This window comes from Indicator indicator, chromosome 20, assembly GCF_027791375.1.
Source record: "Indicator indicator isolate 239-I01 chromosome 20, UM_Iind_1.1, whole genome shotgun sequence".
Taxonomy (NCBI): domain Eukaryota; kingdom Metazoa; phylum Chordata; class Aves; order Piciformes; family Indicatoridae; genus Indicator; species Indicator indicator.
In genome coordinates this window covers 4,736,352-4,755,580 of record NC_072029.1, presented here as the reverse complement: position 1 = coordinate 4,755,580, position 19,229 = coordinate 4,736,352, and the positions used below count along the sequence as shown (strand labels likewise).

At 47.1% G+C, this 19,229-nt stretch overlaps 1 protein-coding gene across 1 annotated transcript in view; it reads right to left on the bottom strand.

The window, feature by feature from the left end:
• Nucleotides 1-19,229, bottom strand: part of MALRD1 (MAM and LDL receptor class A domain containing 1) — a 195,545-nt gene that overhangs the window by 46,437 nt on the left and 129,879 nt on the right. The window contains 3 exon segments of the mRNA XM_054389960.1: nucleotides 1,783-2,058; nucleotides 13,196-13,397; nucleotides 17,447-17,604. Coding sequence (XP_054245935.1) covers nucleotides 1,783-2,058; nucleotides 13,196-13,397; nucleotides 17,447-17,604 — 636 coding nt within the window.

Here is a 19,229-nt window from a genome sequence, read left to right as displayed (position 1 = left end):
TGTGAGTAAGGAAGGGTTTGTGGTATCATTTAATTCCATGCACTTACTCAAGTCTGGAGAGTACCAGCAAGTATGAAGAGGAGGTTGCTTTTGTTTCCAATTTCAACTCACCCTCAGGAGAACTTAAAAAGCTCTGGCTGATTTTATTGCCACTGTACTGTTCTCCATATGTGTTTGGTTCAAAGTCTCCTCAACAGGCTGGAGAACTCTTGATATTGAAGAGGGAATTTGCTGGTAGTGACAGCAAGATAAAAAGCAACAACAAGAAGAACAAAGATTTCCTTTTTTTTTTTTTTTTTTTTCTCTGCATTCCCTTGACCTCTCAGTCTGGCAACACCCCAGCAGCTTCCAGCATCATTCCACGTTTGTAGCACATCCTCCCATCCATCTCTTAGGATCTTCAGCTTCCAGAAAACAACTGACAGTCCCATGGCCTGTGCTGCACTTCCATAACCAAATAATAATCTGATACTTATGTTGGTGTAATCAGATCCAAATCCTGGGCTTTCTTTGCAATTTTGGGGATGATGTCCCAGTGGTATTTGAAGCAGTTTTGGAAGTGATCATTTGCACATAAATACTCAGACTGTCAACTTAAACACATGTTCAGACAAGGACTTCAATAGAAGCAGCACTGGAAATCTGAAATAAAACCCATATTCTTCTTATGTGGAAGGAACAGAAAGAGTCATTTAGCCCTTTATTATTTCCCCTAGCCCTGGACTGGCTTCTGGACTCATTGAGTCCAACCACCAACCCAACACACCCATGGTCACTACATCATGTCCCCAGGTGCCATGGCCACACTTTTCCTGAGCACTTTCAGGGATGGTGACTCCACCACCTCCCTGGGCAGCCTGTTCCAATCCCTGACCACTCTTGCAGTGAAGAAATTGTTCCTCATCTCCAACCTAAATCTCCCCTGGCACAATTTCAGGCCGTTTCCTCTCGTTCTATTACCTGATACTAGGGAGAAGAGACTGACCTCCACCTCACTCCAGCCTGCTTTCACAGGGAGCTGTGGAGAGTAATGAGGTCTCCCTTCAACCTCCTTTTCTCCAAATTAAACCACCTCAGTTCCCTCAGCTGCTCCTCATAAGACTTGTTCTGTAGACCCTTCACTGGCTTTGGTGGTGGTGATCATGGTACAGGCAGGATTTCTGTTGATGAGCTGATAGTGAATTTTGCTCCAGACTTCATTATGTTGCTCTTCTTCACATCACTGTTTCAGGAAAGTAAGTTAGCACCACCTTAACTATTGCAATCACAGAATCACCCAGGTTGGAAAAGATCTCGGAGATCATCAAGTCCAACCTATTACCTAATACCTAACACCTCCTGACAACTAAACCCTGGCTCCAAGTGCCACATCCAAGCTTGTTTTGAACACCTCCAGGGATGGTGACTCCACCACCTCCCTGGGCAGCACTTTCCATGGCCAATTACTCTTTCTGGGAAGAACTTTCTCCTCACCTCCAGCCTAAACCTCCCCTGGTGCAGCTTGAGACTGTGTCCTCTTGTTCTGGTGCTGGTTGCCTGGGAGAAGAGCCCAACCCCCTCCTGGCTACAACCTCCCTGCAGGTAGTTGTAGACAGCAATGAGGTCTCCCCTGAGCCTCCTCTTCTCCAGGCTAAACACCCCCAGCTCCCTCAGCCTCTCCTCACAGGGCTGTGCTCCAGACCCCTCCCCAGCCTCATTGGCCTTCTCTGGACACCTTCCAGCATCTCAGTGTCCTTCTGGAATTGAGGAGCCCAGAACTGGTCAGAAATGAAAGTGACTTACGGCAACCAAGTTCATCTTCGTGAAGCTGGCAGTCAGGCACACCATCACATCTCAGGAGGGCTGGGATACAGCCTTTGGAGGGACACAGGAACTCTGTCTGCTGGCAGGAGACAGGAGCCCTGGTGGTAGGCACCTGTGTGGGACAGTCCATTTCATCACTCCCATCCAGGCAGTCTTCAGCCCCATTGCATTTGGCAGCAAGGGGCAGGCACTGCTGCACATAGGCACAGGGGAACTGCTCTGTGCTGCAGAGGGGAGGGTGTGGGATAGCTGATCCTGCAGGAAAGAGAGGAATATTGACCATGTTCAGGGCATTGCTGAAAAATCCACAGTCAGCCCTGAAAGAAGCAAAGTCATTTTAGATCAGAACAATAAATGAGAAAAAAAAATACCTCAAAGACCATAAGGATATCACCTTCCTTTTAACCTCATGGTGTTAACTAGCTCACACCTGTCTGATTTCAGATGCAACAGGAGAAATTGTGTCCTGGTTGGCATGCTCTAAAGCATCCTGACTGCTGTGGCCTGCCAAAACCGCTCTCCTAGATTAAATCTATTTTCTTTGCATAAAGAAAGGTTAAACCTCTTTTCTTTTCAATAAAACAGGCTGCCATACAGCAGGATCGTGACAGGATTGAGAGGTGGGCCAGTGCCAACTTCATGAAGTTCAACAAAGATAAGTGCAAGGTCCTGCTCCTGGGTCAGGGCAATCTCAAGCACAAATCCAGACTGGGCAGAGAATGGCTGGAGAGCAGTGCTGAGCAGAAGGAGTTGGGGGTGCTGGATGGTGAGCAGGTCAGCATGAACTGGTAATGTGCAATTGTAGCCCAGAAACCAACCATGTCCTGCAGCAGCAAGGGCAGCAGGTAAAGGGAGGGGATTGTGTTGCTCTGCTCTGGTGAGACCCCACCTGGAGTCCTGTATCCAGCTCTGGAACAGCCAACACAAGAAGGACGTGGAACTGTGAGAGCAGTTCCAGAGGAAACCATGAAGATGATTCAGGGGCTGGAGCACCTCTGCTGTAAAGAAAGGCTGAGAAAGTTGGGCTTGTTCAGCCTGGAGAAGAAAAGGCTCTGGAGAGACCTTCCAGCAGCCTTCCAGTATTTGAAGGAGGCTACAGGAGAGCTGGGGAGGGACTTTTGACAAAGGCATGGAGTGACAGGAGTAGGGGCAATGGCTTCAAACTGTAAGAAGTTGGATTTAGATCAGATGTTAGGAGGCAATTCTTCCCCATGAGGGTGGTGAGGTTGCCCAGAGAAGCTGTGGAGGCTCCAAGACTGGAAGTGTTAAAAACCAGGTTGGTTGGGGACTTGATCAACCTGTTCTGCCCTGTGTGTCCCTGCCCAAGGCAGTGAGGTTGGAGCTGGATAATCCTTATGGTCCCTTCCAACCCAAACCATTCTGTGCTTCTAAGATTCTCTAAATGCTTTCCTGAATTCTAAACTTGCTGAGCGTTGTAAACATTTCTAAGACATCCATTTGTACATAGCTAACATCTCAACCCAATTAATTAGGCATATGCAAATCTGGAAAATCATTAACTAATTCCAGCTGAAATCTCAAGCAACACAATAATGCCAGACTAATTTCTTGCATTCAAAGCTACTATCTTCTGTAACTATTTATGTTAATATTGTCATTGCAGAGTCTGCTGGTGACATCTTTCATTCTAAAGAGTGGCAATATCCATTTTGTTTTCTTGCCAGTGGGCAGAATTGAACTGAAAAGGTTCAGGATGTGGTTTGCAGTGACAAATGAGCTGAAATGAATGAGAGGCTCCTCAGAAATACCCTCAGCTGGCCTGGGTTACATAGAGGTCTTCTCACCTGGCTCAGCCCTGCAAAATCATAGAATCATGGAATCATAGAGTGGGAGGGGTTGAAAGGTACCTCCAGAGATCACCAAGTCCAACCTTCCTGCCAAAGCAGGATCAGCTGGGCCAGGTCACATAGGAACACATTCCCTCTTGTCCTGTCACTACAAGCCCTTGTCAAAAGTCCATTCCCAGCTTTCTTGTAGCCCCCTTCAGGTACTGGAAGGCTGCTCTAAGGTCTCCCAGGAGCCTTCTCTTCTCCAGGCTGAGCAGCCCCAACACTCCCAGCCTGTCCCCACAGGGGATGTTCTCCAACCCTCTGATCATCTTCATGGCCTCCTCTGGACCCTCTCCAGCAGCTCCAGGTCCCTCTTGTGCTGGGGGCCCCAGAGCTGGAGGCAGTGCTGCAGGTGGGGTCTGAGCAGAGCAGAGCAGAGCAGAGGGGCAGAATCCCCTCCCTGTGCTGCTGCTCTCCTGCTCTGGATGCAGCTCAGCACACAGCTGCCTGCTGGGCTGCCAGGGACCACTGCTGGCTCCTGGGGAGTTTGTCACCAGCTGACACACTCAAGGCCTTCTCCTCCAGACTGCTCTCAAGCCACTCACTCTCCACCCAGCCTGGATTGGTGCTTGGGATTGCCCCAACCCAGGTGCAGATCTATTTGTATTTCTGTATCACCTACAACAGTGAATTCTAGTTAAGAGCAGGAGACATTAGCCTCAGAGTTACCACCAGGAAGCATGAAACAAAGCTCCTGCAGGCTATTAGGTAGCATTATCTCATTTGTATCAGAGCTTGCTCCAAAACCCATTTAGGTAAATGGAACAACTCATATTGATTTTAATGGGCCTTGCATCAGCCCCTTGAAAACTAACCACTTGTCTGCTATATTTGCATAAGGATTTTGCCTGCTAAATCTAATAAAACCTGTGGATCTATTAACTGGAACTGAAAGATACCAAAAATACCCCACTCCAATGGTTTTCATTAGGCAAGAGAGTAAATTAATTACAGCTCCAATCCCATGCATTAATCAAATTGAAATAAGTGGCAGTCCTTGCTTGCATGTCAGTAAACATGGGATCAGGGCATGAAATCAGCCTCTCCTAGGTGGCTGAAGGAAATAACCTTGGGACAAAAAAAAACCCCCAAAACCCCCAACTAGACAAAGGTTGCTCAAATACTTTAACCATCTGCCTGTGAGTCTTTATCAGAGTCAGTGAAACTCCTGCTGAAAAATAAAATGCTAATGTCAAAGCTTGTAAAAAGACAAAAAAAAGGGGGAATTAACAGAAATACAGAATTGTTATGGTTGGAAAAGTCCTTTAAGGTCATCAAGTCCAACAGTTGTCTAACTCTCCCAAGGCTGGGGCTAAACCATGGCCCTCAGCACCACAGCTCTGCCTCTTGGAAACACCTCCAGGGATGGGCATTCAACCACCTCCCTGGGCAGCCTGTGCCAGTGCTTGAGAACCCTTTCAGGGAAGAAGTTTCTTCTAAGCTCCAACTTAAACATCCCCTGGGGTAACTTGAGGCCACTAACATCCAATCTCAATCTGCTCTGCTCTAGTTTGAAGCCATTGCCCCTGGTCCTGTCCCTGCAGACCTTTGCAAACAGTCTCTCTGCAGCCTTCTTGTAGCCCCTTCAGGTACTGGCAGGTTGCTATTAGGTCTCCCTGGAGCCTTCTCTTCTCCAGGCTGAACACCCCCAGCTCCCTCAGCCTGTCCTTGTAGCAGAGGTGCTCCAACCCCCTGAGCATTTTCATGGTCCTGCTCTGGATCCCCTCCATCAGCTTCTAATGAAAGGGATCTTCTACAGCTACAAATTTGTTATAAACTGAGAGGAGCCCCGAGAAAAACTATGGTGGAAGCTATGTAAGATCTGAGTTAAATCTGAGCTTGTCAGTGACTCCTGTTGAGGACACAGGTAAGTTTCACATGATGAAGAATCTGAATTTTGTTCTTTCTAAGATAGCATCATGAAACTATTTCATTCCACAAATTATTTCTCTCCATCCCTCCAAGGAAATGTGTGGATTTGGCTGAACAAGCTTAGCAAGGCAAAATATCTCTGTGATTCAAGGCTTGCTTGGGTTTTATTTTTGTTGCAAACAGATGGGGTTTGGAAATTCACTGTTAATGAAACTATTTGTAATGCATTATTAATGAATCCAAAGGTTTTTAACTTCCTAAAAGGCACCTAGGTTGAGTCAGAAGATTTCAGCATTCTGCACAAGGGGAAGAAAACAAAGAGAAAGTGAGAGATTTGGGCAAAGTTGGGTTTGTTTAAACATTGCATAACTGCAGTCAGGGATTGCTGGTTTAGGTAGTGTGAAGTTATTCCCAGGTTCTTTTCCTGTGAAACTCACAGACCTGTGGCTTCATCCCAGCTAGGTCTGTGCACTGGGAGATGCTGCTACAGGCTGAAGGTTGTGGAGTCTCCTTCTCTGGAGACTTTCAAGACTCATCTGGATGCATCCCTGTGCAACCTGTGCTGGATTCTGTGGTGCTGCTCTGGCAGGGGGGTTGGACTCAATAATCTTTGGAGGTCCCTTCCAACCCTTAACATCCTGTGAGCCTGTGATCCTGAAGAAGCTCTTCAAGGAATTGTGGCCTGGATTGGAACTTTTTGCTATTTAAGAATGCAGATCTGCCCTGCCCCTGCCAGGCAATGAAGATCTAAATGAAATTCTGAATGGTTTCAGGGAGAAACTAATTAACTAAAGAAAAAAAATATTCCCAAACATCCCTGGTATACTCAGTCCTCTATCACTATTCACATTCCTCTTCCCCTCCTCTGTTTTTACAGGCAGCTTCTCCCAGCAGCTCCCCCTGAATCATTTCTTGCCCTTGAGGAAAAGAAACTCCCTGAGCTCTCAACCTGAGAGTGATTTCTGCTTCACTGCAAGCATGAGCAGAGAAGCCAACACAGATTCCCCTGGCCCTGCAACTTAAAGAAATCAGAAGTTGTCTCCTCTACAGAGTTTTGCTCAAGATCTAGCACCATAATATCTGCAACTCAGGCAGTTAACCCTTCCAGTACCTCCTCTGTTTAGGCTCTGGGACTTTCAGAGTTGGATCATTGGATGATTTCATCCATGCCTCCATCAAATGAGTTCTGCTCTGCTGCAGAACTTCCTCACTCTTGCTGCACTCCTTCCCACAGGGACACACAAGTAACTTCAGCAGGACCCTCTCTGCGCCACCAGGCTCCTGGTTTTCACAAACAGCACACAAACTCCCACTGTACTTTTTAAGCTGTTGTCTTACAAGAGCTAGAGAAATGGGAACTACTAAAAGTGCCAGAGAGCACAGAAAATGATCTGCAAAAGGATGGTTTCTAGGCTGCTTTGCTTATATGGCTCCTTTGCCCATGATACTTTTGCTGCTCTGCCAGTTTAGAGACATTTTGGCCATTTTATATTTGCTTTCTGTTTCAATCCACAATTCTGTATTTTTGTTACTCTGAAACCAATAAAGGTTTGAGACATTTCCAATCTGATATCCAAAAATTACAGAGCTGATATTTCACTCTCTTTATTTGGCAGGCAGATAACATTGTGCACTGAGAATCAGAGAACCCCAGGATGGTAGGGGTTGGAAGGGAGCTCCAGAGGTCATCCAACTCAACCCCCCTGCCAAAGCAGGATCACCCAGGGCAGGTTGCACAGGAATGCATCCAGGTGAGTTTGGAAAGTCTCCACAACCTCTCTGGGCAGCCTGCTCCAGGGCTCCAGCATCCTCAAGCGAAGAGGTTTCTCCTCATGTTGAGGAGGAACCTCCTGGCTTCCAGCCTGTGCCCATTGCCCCTTGTCCTATCACTGGGTACCATCAAAAAGAGCCTGGCTCCTTCTTCTTGACACCCACCCTTCAGGTATCTATAGACATTGATCAGATCCCCTCTGAGCCTTCTCTTCTCCAGACTAGACAGCCCCAGGGCTCTCAGCCTTTCCTCAGACAGATGTTCCAGTCCTTTCATCATCCTTGTAGCCTCTGTTGGACTCCCTCCACTGTATCCCTGTTCCTCTTGAACTGAAGAGCCCAGAACTGGACACAGTACTCCAGATGTGAAGTTTGTAACACTGGCACTCCTTTTTCACATGTTCAGCTGATCACAGATCACAGGATGTTAGGAGTTGGAAGGGACCTCTGAAGATCTTCCAGTCCAACCCCCCTGCCAGAGCAGGACCAGAGAATCCAGCACAGGTCACACAGGAACATATCCAGACAGGGCTGGAAAGGCTCCAGAGAAGGAGACTCCACAACCTCTCTGGGCAGCCTGTTCCAGTGCTTCATAGTGAAGAAGTTCTTCCTCATGTTGAGGTGGCACCTCCTGTGCTGTGGTTCACATCCATGGTGTTTTATAAAGAAAGGAAAGAATTTAAAAAAGGAACCTAGAAGTATAAAAGGCTTTAGAATAAAACGATGGGTGATAAAAAGCTGTTCACAAAACAGAAGAAAAGAAGGAAAACACTTCAGCTAGCCCTGAGCAGCTGAAGTAAGTAAATTAGGAAAGCAAACAGACTGAAAAAAAAGCAATGGAAAAATATAGACTGATAAGGAGCAGGGGAGCAGAAGAGAAGACACAGAAGCACACTTGGATTTATTTTCTTTGATCAATTAATTATTTCAGTAAGCAATGTTGGTACTGAACTGGTGATAAAAGCTGAAAGCATGACTGATGGTGACAAAGCATTTCCTGTTTTCTCCGACACTCCAGAGCCTCAGGGGCTGCCTGCTGTTTGCTTTCCTGTTTGCATGCAAGATGCAGCCCAAATATTCACCTTAAATTGGCAACACAATTCTTTTGAAATGACCCAAAGCAGAAAGTTATGACTTCAAGCAGGACTGTTCAGAACTGTAAGGTCACAAAGAGCTGCAGGAGGCAATTTCACTGTGTGGAAGGGATGGAGCAGCAGTCAGTGCTGCCTTTCACTGGCAATTATCTTCCTCCAGCAGAAGATCCCCACAAGCACAAATGTTTTGCTGGGGTGACTTCTGGAAGAGATCATAAAATATATTTACTATTTATCTGTGCACAAATGTTTTGCTGGGGTGACCACTGGAAGAGATCATAAAATATGTTTTCTATTTATCTGTTTCTTGAGAAGAGTCTCCCAGTACATAAAAGAATGAAGCTTTGTTCAGCACTGAGAAGGCTGAGGGGAGACCTTAGCACCATGGACCAGGACATAAAAGGTGGCTGCCAGGAGGATGGAAACTCCCTTTTTGACAAGAAGTCCATGGGAAAGACAAGGGCTGATGGGGACAAGTTACTGCTGGGGAGATTCCCATTGGACTGGCCTTAAAAACCTCCAGGGATGAGGCTTCCACCACCTCCCTGGGCAACCTGTGCCAGTCTCTCACCACCCTCATGGGGAAGAACTTCTTCCTAACACCCAATCTGAATCTCCCCTCCTCTAATTTTGCTCCATCCCCCCCAAATCCTATCATTCCCTGACACCCTAAAAAGTCCCTTCCCAGCTTTCTTGGAGCCTCCTTTGGATACTGGAAGGCCACAAGAAGGTCTCCTTGGAGCCTTCTCCTCTCCAGACTGCACAACCCCAACTCTCTCAGTCTGTCTCCAGAGCAGAGCAGCTCCAGCCCTCTGCTCATCCTCGTGGCCCTTCTCTGGACACCTTCCAGCACCTCCAGATTCTTCTTGCAATAGAGGCTCCAGAAGTGGTGCAGTACTCCAGGTGGGGTCCCACCAGCCTGAGGACACACTCCTACACACTTGCTTTTTGAACAGAGGAGATGAAAATGTCCCAGGAGGTCTTTCAGAGCCAGAACTGACAAGGACACTTAGCAGGCCTGATTGCTCAATGTTGACAGCAAGCAGAGCTAACTGAAGCTCTGTTTATGAGTGAGATGGGGAAAAGGAAGAGGAGAAAGCAGAAGTGTTCCATGATGAGGCACAGCACCCAGCCCTCACAAACATTACCTCAGGGCAATCTTTTAAGCTCACTTGTCAGAGGCCACAAACACAAACAAACCCCACATGCACTTAGTGTGGTTCCTCTGCATACTTCTCCATGGAAAAGCAACCTCCTGGCTTCTTCCTGCTCCTGCTGTGTTTATGCAATGCTCCACTTGAGTCAGTGTGACATCTGCCAATTGCACTCACAGCTCAGCCCTCATCAAACCTAATAGTTGGGTAGCATTTCCCACTGACAGCAAGCTTGCAACATTTCCTTGTACTGGAGGAGACATGCCCCCATCAAATTATCAATTATTTGCAGTACAGAGTGTGATACAAGTTAGACAGTTGGAATTATTCTAGAACTGGGAACTCTCTGGAGAGAAATAAAGTGATTAGAAAGCACTGCTCTGTTTTTTTTCCTTTCTCTGAATTTCTGCTTGTCCATAACAAATTGTCCAAGTGTAAGTGACAATAAAACTGGAAAAGTGGTTGATACACATTGTTAGAATACAGACCTAGGTCCTGCAGCTCATTACAGGCACTTAAATACATAACTGGAAAAGTTCTCCTTCTGTGATCCTGTTGTTCTGGATGGAGCTGCCTAAATAATTCTGAAGGTGTGGTTCAGAGAGGTGATTAACATACTCAGGGTAGAACGAGCCCCTGGTTATGTACAGAGTCTGCAGCTCATTGAAGAACATTCCAGAGGGGTCTTTGCCTGAGCCTTGTGGTGCTGTTACTCAGGGAAAATCAACACAACTTTTGTTCAGCTTGAGATTTAGCAAATGCCACCAGTGATAGCCTATTATTTCACTTTAAGCCTTAATCAGCATGTGGTTAACTCTCCAAGGTGCTGCCCAAACATCACCATTTTAAAGGCCCAGCAGTTTCTTGGACAGCATGACACTAACTCATGCACAGGCTGCCCTAGCTGAACAGCAGTACTGTGTACAGCACAGCTAGAAAAATAGAAAGAAATGGTGGTCAAGAACAGGATTGAATCCCCATGACTGGAGGTGCTTCAAAGATGCAGAGTTGTGGTTCTGAGGGACGTGGTCTAGCACCAGTCTGCTAGAGTTAGGGAATGGTTCACAGGCTCACAGAATGTTAGGGGTTGGAAGGGACCTCTGGAGATCTTCCAGTCCAACTTCTCTGCCAGAGCAGGACCATAGAATCCAGCACAGTCACACAGGAACATATCCAGACAGGGCTGGAAAGGCTCCAGAGAAGGAGACTCCACAACCTCTCTGGGCAGCCTGTTCCAGTGCTCTGGGACCCTTACAGTGAAGAAGTTCCTCCTCATGTTGAGGTGGAATCTCCTGTGCTGGAGTTTATATCCATTGCCTCTTGTCTTATCCCAGGGTACAGCTGAGCAGAGGCTGTCCCTGTCCCCTCCCTCCTGACCCCCAGCCCTCAGGTATTGATAGACATTGATCAGATCCCCTCTCTGTTTTCTCCTCTCCAGACTGCACACACCCAGGGCTCTCAGCCTCTCCTCCCCAGGCACTGCTCCAGTCCCTTCAGCATCCTTGGAGCCCTCCCTTGGACTCTCTCCAGCAGATCCCTGTCCCTCCCCAGAACTGGATGCAATATTCCAGGTGAGGTCTCACCAGGGCAGAGTAGAGGGGGAGGAGAACCTCCTTGGATCTGCTGGACACACTCCTCTGAATGCACCCCAGGACCCCATTGTCCTTCTTGGCCACCAGGGCACATTGCTGTCCCATGCAGAACTTGTTGTCCACCAGCACTCCCAGGTCCTTCTCCACAGAGCTGCTCTCCAGCAGATCCCCTCCCAACCTGTCCTGCTGCAGTTTATTCTTCCTGCCCAGGTGCAGGACTCTGCACTTATCCTTGTTGAACCTCATTAGGTTCCTCTCTGCCCAGCTCTCCACTTGGCCTGGATGATCTGAGAGAGCTTTCCCAACCAAAATGATTCTGTGACTCTTTGATTTTTATTCCATTTGTAGTGGCAATTTTTTAGCCATGATTATTCCTGGTTGTTCCTTGTGGATGAAGAGCTACACAAAATGTTTTTTTCTTCCTTTGGTTTTCTTCCCCTTTTTGACTTCCCAAACTAAGGGATGGCTGATATTCCTAAAGGGATCTGTATTTGCACACAGACTTACTTTCATCTTCTGATGCTGTCTTTTGTGCTGTATTTATTTTGCAGGGTCAGCCACTGCCTTTCCCACTGAATAAACATTGCTTTTTTTTTTTTACACAGTTGAAGTCACTTGGCTTGTGTAGCAGCAGTGAGATTGTAAATTCTCAAAGAGCCTGGCAGCAAGGGGAATTTGCTCCACTGCTGAGGTGTTTTATGAAGAGAGCAAAGATGAAAGAACAAATCATTTCAGTTCTAAATAATTGTAAGCCAATTAGGTACTCATAAAACTCTTCCATGCCAAACTAAGGCCTTCTCTGACCATTTTCACAGAGGAGAAAAGCAGGACAGCTGAGTGATAATAGATCACTCTCAGGTATGATTCATATAAACACCAACATCCCCTCAAAGACAGCAATGTTCTGAGCTGCTATAATTACTCATGTGTTCAACTGCTAATTATAACACAAACCTCTTCCACAACCCATGGACAAATATCTTGGTTCAAATACTGCATTCAGCTTGCAGAAGGATGCCCATGAACCAGCAATGTGCCCTTGTGGCCAGGAAGGCCAAGGACATCCTGGGGTGCATTAGAAGGGCTGTCGTTAGTAGGTCAGAGAGGTTCTCCTTCCCTTCTACTCTGCCCTGGTGAGGCTGTATCTAGAATATTGTGTCCAGTTCTGGGCCCCTCAGCTCAAGAAGAACCTCAGGGAACTGCTTGAGAGAGTCCAGCACAGAGCCACAAAGCTGCTGCAGGCAGTGGAACATCTCCCTGGGAGGCCAGGCTGAGGGAGCTGGGGCTTGGAGGTTGGAGCAGAGGAGCCTGAGGGCTGCCCTCATTGCTGGGGATAAAGATGTGCAGGGCTGGAGCCAGGCTCTGCTCAGGGATGTCCAAGGACAGCACAAGGGGCACTGGGGGCAAGTTGGAGTAGAGGAGGAGCCACAGGAACAGAAGGGAAAACTTTGTCCCTGTGAGGGTGCTGGAGCTTGGAGCAGGCTGCCCAGAGAGGTTGTGGAGTCTCCTTCTCTGGAGACTTTCCAAACCCTCCTGGCTATGTTCCTGTGTGACGTGCCCTGGGTGATGTCCTGTGGCAGGGGGCTTGAACTGGATGGTCTCTGGAGGTCCCTTCCAACCCCTAACATTCTGTGATTTTGTGATAGGAATCCCTCTCACAGATAAAATTACTCCTTTCCCTTTGGGAAAAAGGCACAAGTTAAAAACGTGCCAAGAAGCTCATCTATAAAACATCTGATTCTTCCTTCCCTTACATATTTTTTCCCCCTCTGAAAGCCAGACTCTTTGTCTGGCTGTATGACTGTGCTGTGCCAAATAAAAGCATAGCAGCACTGCAATAATTTCAAAAGGAAAAAAAAACCTCAAAGACTCCATTTTGTGTAAGTGGGATATACATTGAAATACAAATGCCAGTGTTTCATAGAGTTATAGAATGGTCCAGGCCAGAAGGGACCTCCAAAGCTCATCCAGTCCAACTTCCCTGCAGTCAGCAGGGACATCCCCAACTAGCCCAGGCTGCCCAGAGAACAGGCATGATGTGTGTTTGTGTGACAGCATACCTCCATCAGTGCACTCTGGGGTGAAAGAGACATCATCAAGTGCAAACTCCATGGGCTCACTACACCCCACCTCAGCTTCCAAGGCAGCTCTGAAGGGGCTGTTGCTGGAGAGGACCACATTTGCATACATCCACTTGTTTTCTTCATTTCTGCTAGAAGACCACATAAGAATATCCATGCCATGCTCTCCAACTGTGTATACCTGGTGAGAAGGAAACCCATGAGATGGAAGTGAAGCAGCAGTAAGCAAGAGAGGAGTGCAGCTAGATGGAGTAGCACAGCCCAAGGCTGGTGGTGCAGCTGCTTGCTGCTGGCTCTCTTAGAACCAAAGGATCATAGGATGGGAAACCTTCAAGATCAGAGTCAAACCATTAGCTCATTCTGCCAAGGCTGCTGCTAAACCATGGCCCTCAGCACCACATCTCTGCCTCTTCTCAACACTTCCAGGGATAGGGATTCAACCACCTCCCTAAGGAGAACGTTCCAGAGAACCTCCAAGATCATCCAGTCCAATCCTCAACCCAGCACTGAAGGGCCACCACTAAACCATGTCCCTAAGCATCACCTCCACAGGCTGCTTGAACACCTGAAGGGATGGTGGCTCCAGCACTGCCCTGGGCAGAACATTCCAATGGTTGAGAACCCTTTCAGGGAAGATTTTTCTTTTCACCTCCCATTTAAATCTCCCCTGGTACAACTTGAGGCCATTTCTTCTCAGCCTATTATTCATTGTTTCAAAAACCCAGAGAGGTGGTGCTGAGGGACATGGTTTAGCAGCAGCTTTGGGAGACTTAGAGAGTGGTTGGGCTCAATGATCTTAAAGGCCTTTCTCAACCAAAATGATTCTATGATTCTGTGATATATCATTTTCAACACAACTCACTGTAAAATCTCACAGCTGCAGAAATAACTTGGCAATGAAGCTGGTGAAGGGTCTGGAGAACAGCTCTTGTGAGGAGTGGATGAGGGAACTGGGGTTGTTTAGTCTGAAGAGGAAGCTGAGGGGAGACCTCATCCCTGAATGGAGGTTGGAGCCATGTGGGGTTGGCCTCCTGTCTGTAGCAGCAAGTGTTAGGATGAGCAGAAATGGCCTCAAGTTGCACCAGGGGAGGTTAAGTTTGGAGATTAGGAAAAAATGCCAAGACTGGTCAGGGATTAGAACAGGCTGCCCAGGGAGGTGGTGGAGTCCCCATCCCTGGAGGGGTTCAAGAAGCCTGTGGCCATGGCACCTGCGGACATGGGTTAGTGGTCATGGTGGTGTTGGGCTAATAATTGGACTGAATTATCTTAGAGATCTTTTCCAACCAAACCAGTTCTAGGATTATTAGTCAAACTGGGTCTAAGATGCAATATTTTGATGACGTCAGCTTCTGTTCTCAGAGATGTCAGGGAATTTTATCTGCCTTGTTTTTCTTTTCTTGGACATTTAGCTCTTCTCCACCAGAGCACAGAGATAGGTGATGGCCATGGATTAGTTACTGTGTTGTGTTAATTCATGTGGCTAATTCTCAGCTAGGTTTGACTGAAGTTTCAACCTGGTTTCTAGTTTGTTTCTGTGGTGTGTGTATGTGCTTTCTCATAACAAGCTCACAGCTAACCTGTGGGAACTGATAGCATTTATTGTAAATCTCTAAGCTGGTACACAGGAAATCTCAGGGGAGCTGCCAGCTTTGCTCCATTCCTCAGGTACCCTGCTGGGGAAATCCTGTAGTCCTGCCTTCAGCCAAAGCACTGCTGAATATTTCTATCTCCCTTCTCCAAGTATTTTTCTACCTATAACCATGCCAGCAAAGGCTCTGTGTTCTTATGTACCTTCAAAACCCTGTAGCTGGAGCTTCTAAAAGGCTGATAGAGAATTAAAAATACATGGACTAAAACAAATGAGATTGCAACCAAGCTGAGAAAAATGGGAAGCCCAAGGAGTCTGCTCCTTTAGCTGGGGATGCAGGTCTTGTTCTCTCAGAGACTGTGCCTAGAGAGAGTGAATTAGAAATTACAAGGTGTAATAGAGTGTTCTTTGCTGAGGTTACCCCTGTCACTGAGATGTCATTTTCTGGATCAGGAAGTGCATGTTCAGTGTATACAAGATTCTTCCTGGCCTGAAAGGCACATGAAAGGTAGAACAAATCCTCCTGGATATGAGCTCCCTGGAGAGCTACAGCTCTGTGGTGTTTAGTGCCTCCAGAGACTACACCACCTCCCTATGTAGCATCCTGTGATGCTGTGTACAAACCAGCATGCTGGTGGAGACAATTTAACATGTGAAAACCAAACAAGCCAGCAAGATGAATCCCGCTGTATGATGGCATCTGATGAAAAAAAAAACACAGCCCTGTAGCAAAGTCTCTGTCTCCCAGTGGGGGAAGATTCTGCTCCAGATACCACTGATCTAATTGTGGGCTAGATCCCAGCACTTGAGTTTAAAAGCAACAAGCACATATTGCCCTCCAGTTGCTGTGACTGTCTGCTGAGCCTCATTCTGTGCTGACACAGACAAAATCACCAAGGCTAAGCAGCAGCAGAAATAGAGCTACCACTTCCTTCACTGCAGAGTGAAAAGCTCAGGAGTGAAGATAGCCAACACACACTCCATGGTGGTTTTAAGAAGAGTTTGGTATGATAATCTGCAGGAGAAGAATGCAGGAGGGAAGCTTTTCTACTTACTTCTTGATATTTCTCCAAGGTGCCCTTGCCAGCTGGTTCATTTGTAGTCCATATGTGAACAGCACTCTTCAGCAAATCCCATTTCCCTGCCTTAAAATCATGACTCAGTTCTAATTCTCCACAACATGTCCTGCCTGCTAGAAACCTTTGGAACTTGTTTTTCCCCCAGCTTCTGTTTGGGGGATGGGGAATGTGTATGTGCTTTTGAAGGTCACCAAATCTAAGCTGCTGTTTTCTGCTTAGCAGTTGCAACTCATCCTGACCTTCAAGACATACTGTCTTCCTGAGCTTGCCTGACTCTAGCACTGGAGGCTTCTCTGTAGTGGATAGCTGGAGTCTACTGGTTGGGTGTATCTAATAGATGATCAAGAGCACCTCTGCTATGAAGACAGGCTGAGAGAGTTGGGGCTGTTCAACCTGGGGAAGAGAAGGCTCTGAGGAGACCTTATAGCTGCATTTTAATATCTGAAGGGCACCTACAGGAAGGCTGGGGAGGGACTGTTCAGAAGGGCCTGTGGGGTTAGGATGAGGAGCAATGGTTTGAAACTGGAGCTGGGCAGATTGAGGTTGGACATGAGGAGGAAGTTCTGCACAGTGAGGTTGGTGAGACACTGGAACAGGTTGCCCAGGGCTGTGATTGAGGCTCCACTCCTGGGGACATTCAAGTTCAGACTTGCTGTGACCCTGGGCAAGGGTTGGATAGTGATAGAACTGGGAGGAATGGAGCAAAAGTAGAAGTGGGGAGATTCAGATTGGATGTTAGGAAGAAGTTCTTCCCCATGAGGGTGGTGAGAGACTGGAACAGGTTGCCCAGGGAGGTGGTGGAAGCCTCATCCCTGGAGGTTTTTAAGACCAGGGTGGATGTGGCTGTTAAACTATGTCCCACAGGTGTTTCCTAACACCTCCAGGGATGGTGAAGGGTTGTAGAGAGTTGGGGATTGGTCTCTTCTCCCTAGTTACAAGTGACAGGATCAGAGAAGATGGCCTCAAGTTGCACCAGGTTTAGGTTTAGGCTATAGATTAGAAGAAACTTCTTTCCTGAAAGAGTTCTGAAAGCCTGACACAGGCTGCCCAGGGAGGTGGTTGAATCCTCCATCCCTGGAGGTGTTTCCAAGAGGCAGAGATGTGGTGCTGAGGGACATGGTTTAGCCCCAGCCTTGGGAGAGTTAGAGAATGGTTGGACTGGATGAGCTTGAAAGACTTTTCCAACCAAAGTGAATCTCTGATTCTCTGATTTTAATCAAACACCCTCCATACATGGTGACATTAATAAACTCTTTTTCTTTTTCTCAGGACACTGGGAAGTGCCTCTGCATTCTGTTAAAGAGTCAGTTGTGCAGATAAGAGCTCTGCTGATGCCCAGTGGGTTTAAGTACAGTAGTCAAGCACACAATGTTCATTCTTACATATGTAACAAAAGGAAACTGAAAGAAGTGGGAATAAAATTAAAACACAGTTGTCACTTCACCTTGCTGGCAAAAGCTCTGCATAGAGCTGTAGCTGCAGAGAGGTTGTGCTGGAGAACTGCTCCTACAAGCTCTGAGATTTTGCTTCTTCATGCTATAGCAAAAATGCTTTCTCTCTTACCTTTAAGACTCCAGTTTGCCTAGAAGCAAACATCCAGAACCAGAACCGAACCCTACAGATCCCAAGGCTAGCTGGGAAGAGTTTGGTGGTAATTATCCTGGCTCTGCTTCCTTCCTTCTGGCTGGATGAGTTTACATACAGAAAATGCTGTCCTTTACCTTAAAAAAAAGATAAAAACCATTGAGAGCTTTTCAACACTGCTTTATCTTTCAGAGAAGAAGCATTTTTACACACACACAGCTACTGATATCTTCTGTCACACACATCCACAATGTAGAGGCAGAACCAAGGTAAGTTGTGGATGTGCGTGGCCAATCTCTCTTCCTGGGAAGAATTTCTTCCTCACATCCAGCCCAAACCTCCCCTGGCACAGCTTGAGACTGTGTCCTCTCCTTCTGTCACTGCTTGCCTGGAAGAAGGGACCAAACCCCACCTGGCTACAGCCTCCCTTCAGGTAGTTGTAGATGGCAATAAGGTCACCCCTGAGCCTCCTCTTCTCCAGGCTAAACACCCCCAGCCTCCTCAGCTGCCACTCATAAGGCTGTGCTCCAGACCCCTCCCCAGCCTTGTTGCTCTTTTGGCCTGGTTTGGAGGGAGTTTATGGAAACCTTTGGTCTAAGGAGGAGTTTTTTTGAGAAGCATGGCCAAGGTGGACTCTGGATTTGTGTATTTTATCTGCTTGTGTACTGCTGGATGTCGTTACGCATAGCACTTCCATTCAAGCTTCCAACTTTCCATCCAGTGTGGAGCACTTCCTTTACTCCTCTAGGAAGAGGCGAAGAGCACCTGTCTCACTCCTTAAACCAGAGACAGTTGACACATTAATATTTTAAACATATTCTAATATTGATATATTTTAATATGTTTTATTATTTATATATTTAATATTCAGAGATCCTTCCTCAGCACTCACTATCTTTTCTTTTTTCTTGGCTTTTATTTGTTTTCTGCTGTGGAACTACTTGATTTGTATCTGAATAATAGATTTAAAACATATTGCAAGCATCAGCACTTGCAGACTCTAAGGAGCAGTCTGAAGGTTGGCATTGCAGGAGTCAGGAGCACCTTTACTGATAGCTCTTACCCAGGAAAATTCCCTGTCATGCACTATGGAACACATCTGAGCCATGAGGCTTGTTATGAGGTTATCTTGTGGGCCAAGAAAACCACATTGCCTACTCTTCAACTTAGTAGTTGAAGACCCAATAATTATCAGCCCTGCAGGAAAGGACTTGTTGGTGCTGGTGGGGGAGAAGCTGGACAGAAGCCAGCAATGGGCACTGGCACAGGAGGCCAATGGCAGCCTGGGCTGCATCCAAAGCAGCATGGCCAGAGATGGAGAGAGAGGATCCTGCCCCTCTGCTCTGCTCTGGGGAGACCTCACTATGTCCAGCTATGGGGACCCAACACCTCACTACGTCCAGCTATGGGGACCCAACACAAGAAGGACCTGGAACTGCTGGAGAGAGTCCAGAGGATGTCCAGAGGATCAGAGAGCTGGAGCACCTCTCCTACAAGGACAGGCTGAGAGAGTTGGGGCTGCTCAGCCTGGAGAAAAGAAGTCTCCAGGGAGATTTTAGAGCAGCCTTCCAGTACCTGAAGGGGGCTACAGGAGAGCTGGGGAGGGACTTTTGACAAGGACTTATGGTGATAGGACTAGGGAGAATGGATTGAAGCTGGCAGAGGGTGAATTTAGACTGGATCTTAGGAAGAAGTCCTTTAATACAAGGGTGGTTGAGACATTGGCACAGGTTGCCCAGAGAGGTTGTGGATGCCCCGTCCC